The sequence below is a fragment of the Oncorhynchus kisutch genome, unplaced genomic scaffold (assembly GCF_002021735.2).
Source record: "Oncorhynchus kisutch isolate 150728-3 unplaced genomic scaffold, Okis_V2 scaffold3682, whole genome shotgun sequence".
Classification (NCBI taxonomy): domain Eukaryota; kingdom Metazoa; phylum Chordata; class Actinopteri; order Salmoniformes; family Salmonidae; genus Oncorhynchus; species Oncorhynchus kisutch.
Window position 1 is genome coordinate 1 of NW_022265627.1, and position 5,152 is coordinate 5,152.

Genomic DNA, 5,152 nt, shown 5'->3' on the forward strand with positions numbered 1-5,152 from the left:
TAGAGACAGTAGATCTAGCTGGTCTGTCATAATATAATAGAGACAGTAGATCTAGCTGGTCTGTCATAATATAATAGAGACAGTAGATCTAGCTGGTCTGTCATAATATAATAGAGACAGTAGATCTAGTGGTCTATCCAACAATGATTCATTTGAAAACAAAGTGGAATTAAAGCCAGACTAAGTCAGTGGTACAGAACTTTCCAAGCAGAAGATACATTTCCTTAAAATGTTGATATTTGGTTGCGTTGACAACCAAACACAATTCAAGATCACTATCACTGGAAATCCTATTGTCTATTTTTAGTTCAATCCTGGGTTGAATTGAAACAATAGCTGTTGATGACTTTGAAAATGCTATATAGGGCTAAAAATAGCATAATTGATGACATATGAGTGATAAAGTACGGTCACATTTAATTTGCTCTGTTAAACCTACCCTTTAGAATGGGTTCGACAGCAACAGCAAATCACATTGGTAAAAGTCAGTGACAAATATCTTTATTTTATAAAACATTTTTATTTAACCTTCATTTAACTAGGCAAGTCAGTTAAGAACAAATTCTTATTTTACAATTATGTGCCGTCCTATGTGTGCCGTCCTATGGGACTCCCGGTCACGGTGATACAGTCCGGGATCTAACCAGGGTCTGTAGTGACGCCTCTAGCACTGAGATGCAGTGCCTTAGACCGCTGTGCCTCATAGCTCAGCAGCGCTTGTTTAAACCCTGGATGTGAGGTCAAAGGGTAGCTGTAGATAAATCAGTTCTCCAGTAGTTGGTGCTGCCTAGCCTATTGTCTTTTCTTATTCTACTGATAGTTGATATAATGTTGAAGATCTGACATTGGTTAGAGCGTTGGACTAGTAACCGGAAGGTTGCAAGTTCAAATCCCTGAGCTGACAAGGTACAAATCTGTGGTTCTGCCCCTGAATAGGCAGTTAACCCACTGTTCCTAGGCTGTCATTGAAAATAAGAATTTGTTCTTAACTGACTTGCCTGGTAAAATAAAGGTAACATTTAAAATAAAAAAATAAAGGTACAAATTCAACATATTTTATACAAGGTTTGTCTATGTGGACATTTGGTTACCATGATGACACAATATTGTGGTTGAAATGTTACCCTCAAAACAGCTGTTGATTACTTTTTCAAATCCAATGTATTTTCCACGTAGATTCCACATCACAATATGTTGAGAAATTAAGCTGAAACAACATTGATTCAACCAATTTGTGCCCAGTGGGAAGTTACTTTCCCTTCTTTAGAACAGACATGACTGTTACCCAATCACTGTTGTGACATGATAGTAATCTGTCACACAGTCAGAGAGAGAAAGAGAGAGTGAGATAAACAAATGAACAGAGAGAAACTAATACAAACAGAGAGAGAGAGATTTGTGACAAGTTGCCATGAAAACAACATTGTAAATATAACCAATATTTATCTGTTTACTTTCTTCCCCTACTAGTCGTAGTACAACTATATGTACATTGTTAAAACACATAGCTGATAATATAACCTTTGACACGTCTTTATCCTTTTCAAACCTTTTATCAGTGAAATGTTTACTGAACATAGTTTATAGTTTTTTGTTGTTGATGTTTTCTTTTTCTTCTTACTTTAGTTAATTATTTATTGAACTTGCTTTGACAATGTAAACATATGTTTCCCTTAACAATAAAGCCCCTTTGAATTGAACTGATTTAATTGAATTGAGAGACAAACAGGCCAATGTTGTTGTCAAAACACGTTCCACATAAAAATGTAATGTTTTTCATTTACTGAATCTGAATGATCTTTCTGAATTGTCTGGATTAAAGGACAGTTGATTCTAGGTAGAAGGCTGCTGACTTGGTGGAGGCGGTTGTGATATACTGATGTACAGAGACAGGTCTATAGACAGTTGTGATATACTGATGTACAGAGACAGGTCTATATACTGATGCACAGAGACAGGTCTATAGACAGTTGTGATATACTGATGTACAGAGACAGGTCTATAGACAGTTGTGTGATGTACAGAGACAGGTCTATATACTGATGTACATAGACAGGTCTATAGACAGTTGTGTGATGTACAGAGACAGGTCTATAGACAGTTGTGTGATGTACAGAGACAGGTCTATAGACAGTTGTGTGATGTACAGAGACAGGTCTATAGACAGTTGTGTGATGTACAGAGACAGGTCTATAGACAGTTGTGATATACTGATGTACAGAGACAGGTCTATATACTGATGTACAGAGACAGGTCTATAGACAGTTGTGTGGTGTGTGTGTCGGTAAGGAAAAGAGAGTGATATACAAGATATACGGATGTACAGAGACATGTCGTGTGTAGAGGGGGATGTGTGTAGAGGGGGTTGTAGAGGTGAGGAGGACACACACACACTGACCTTCTGGAAGACATCGTGGAGCTCCTGCAGGGACGGTCGGACCGCACGGTTACCGCTCACACTCCCAGCATTCCGGTAGAAGTCGATGTTGGGCACGCGGTCCAGCGTGTCATGACCAAACGCACTGACCACGGACGGACGGACAGCCCGGTGCTCTCCGTTACCGGTCCCATTACCGTTAGAGGTGGTACCACCGGAGAAAGACGTCTCCTCGTAGTTAGGGGGTTCGTCCCCGATCCTGTCATAGGCATCATTCTCCATCAGACTGGCTGTAAATACAGGCTCCTCACACCTACTGGCTTCTACAGGTCAAACACTACAGAAAAAGAATACTGAGGTCCTTCAGTCCCCTGGTCAGGGCCTAGAGACTGTCTAAGATCAGAAGCAATTGGCAGCTATGGGTTTGGAGTGCTGGTATGACAGACTAGTGTTGGTTCATCTGATTCTGTTTAGTTAAATCCTTGTGTAGGTCCAGAGCTGACCTATAGACCTGTCATATAGGCTGAGGTTGGCTCTGCCACCCTGGCTTTATATCCTCCTGGCCCCTATGCTGGGCTCTGCCTGGGACTCAGCCATTGGCTGAACCAGCGGTTCTACCAACCACTCTCAGAACCCTGTATGTCTCAGATGTCCTTGCTGCATCCTCGGGGCCACAAAGCCTCTGACTAAACATTAACCAAGTAATAAACACCTTGGAAGATAAAGACCTGGAGCTCGCAGTGTGAAATCAAAGCAAGCCTAAATATCTCATATTGAGTGATAATTCACTTAAAATTAGTATTTTGTATAGTTTTTTGTAGCAAGCTGCATTATCTGACTACATTGGCAGACAATTTTGCTTATTTTAACCGCCGAAAAACCTAATACAAGTCATTTCTCTTATTTCAATATCATTTTATTGATATCTTACCTTAATACGACTATTAAGGTACAATATCTTGAACAGATTACTTATATTAAAGATGCACAATGCAGAAATCGCTACGCCATTTCCTGGTTGCTTTCAATGAGAATGACAGATCTATAACACACATTTCTATGTGAATTTGGTCCAGTCGCCCACATATTACAGCTTTAAATCTATAGATTAAAATACGCAAAATGATCTGCCAATGATAGGAATTATTTTAAAAAGTGAATTATCACTCAATATATAAAAAAAAAAATGTAGGCTTAAGGTCACAAGGTGACCAGGAAAAAGTTCAAAGGTTAAAGACTCTAATGATATGCCACTAAACAATGAATAGGTTAGAGAGGAATGGCAATGTGACTCTAATGGTAGGGGCTTATGATTGACACATGGTGTGGAGAAATAACTTCTGCCTTATTCTCGAATGATGTAAATTGGCGTTGATACTCTGTCAGTGTATACATCTACAGTCTTAGTGTTTGTAAAGCCTATTGTCTGTCTCAATCCCAGTATCTATTTCTATGCTTAATAATGAATTAAAAAAATCAGCAACATGTACTGTTGATAGAACAGAGATAGAAAGAGTGTTGTGGAGGTGGGAATTCTTACAGGAAGGTCACAATGACTGAAACTGTCAGCAAATAATACAATGCAGAATACAAAGGGGGACTGTACTGTGAAATGCTTGCTTATGAGCCCTTCCCAACGATGCCTAGTTAAATCACAGTAATCATGTGTGCAGGGAGGAGAAACACATCTCTGATGAACTGTAATGGAGGTTGTCATACTGGACAGGTTGAGTGGTGCAGAAATAGGATGAGGTTGAGTTCTTCATGAACAGTTCATGTTAGGCTTAGTTCTTCATGAACACTCCATGTTAGGCTTAGTTCTTCATGAACAGTCCATGTTAGGCTTAGTTCTTCATGAACAGTTCATGTTAGGCTTAGTTCTTCATGAACACTCCATGTTAGGCTTAGTTCTTCATGATCAGTCCATGTTAGGCTTAGTTCTTCATGAACAGTCCCTGTTAGGCTTAGTTCTTCATGAACAGTCCATGTTAGGCTTAGTTCTTCATGAACAGTCCATGTTAGGCTTAGTTCTTCATGAACAGTCCATGTTAGGCTTAGTTCTTCATGAACAGTCCATGTTAGGCTTAGTTCTTCATGAACAGTCCATGTTAGGCTTAGTTCTTCATGAACAGTCCCTGTTAGGCTTAGTTCTTCATGAACAGTCCATGTTAGGCTTAGTTCTTCATGAACAGTCCATGTTAGGCTTAGTTCTTCATGAACAGTCCATGTTAGGCTTAGTTCTTCATGAACAGTCCCTGTTAGCTTTCTGTATGAATGCGTTAAGAAGTCAATATGTTGGTACCTTTTAAATAAAGTATAACTATTATTTGTACCCATCTTTTGAACTATTTTATGACATCACATGTTAAGTATGTTTCACATAATGTACTATGATGTCAGGTAAATAAACCTCAACCTGAAGCTGAACCCAGAGTGGCAGAGCACTAGGAGGTGAACAGGTGGACAGGAAATGAAAGGTGTTAATATGGAAGTTAATATGAGACTTAAAGTGGAACTGACAGAGTTTTAGCAACATGAAATCTTATTCAAATCTATTTATTTACACCCCCAGGAAGAATATGATGCCTTTTCTTTTGACAAGCGAGCGCATAGATTTTTTACATTTTCATACTTTCATAGAATGTTTGGGAATGACGCAGAGTAAGGTATTGGTGAAAATTCCATAGCAATCCACAGTAAGAAAGTAAGAAAGCTACAGTAGTCCTTAATGTAATTAGGCACACAGGCCTGCCTGCCATCATACACTTTGAACTG

The 5,152-nt window shown here is 39.1% G+C and overlaps 1 protein-coding gene across 1 annotated transcript; it reads right to left on the reverse strand.

Annotated features, from left to right (window-relative positions):
* Window positions 1-2,017: 2,017 nt before the first annotated feature.
* Window positions 2,018-3,013, reverse strand: LOC116371802 (uncharacterized). Its single transcript, XM_031820808.1, has one exon. The coding sequence runs from the start codon at window positions 2,657-2,659 to the stop codon at window positions 2,033-2,035; it is 627 nt and encodes a 208-aa protein (XP_031676668.1). The 5' UTR covers window positions 2,660-3,013; the 3' UTR covers window positions 2,018-2,032.
* Window positions 3,014-5,152: the final 2,139 nt, after the last annotated feature.

What these genes read in the sequence shown, in the direction of transcription:
- LOC116371802 (XM_031820808.1), bottom strand. Translation starts at nt 2,659, where the DNA reads ATGGAGAATGATGCCTATGACAGGATCGGGGACGAACCCCCTAACTAC.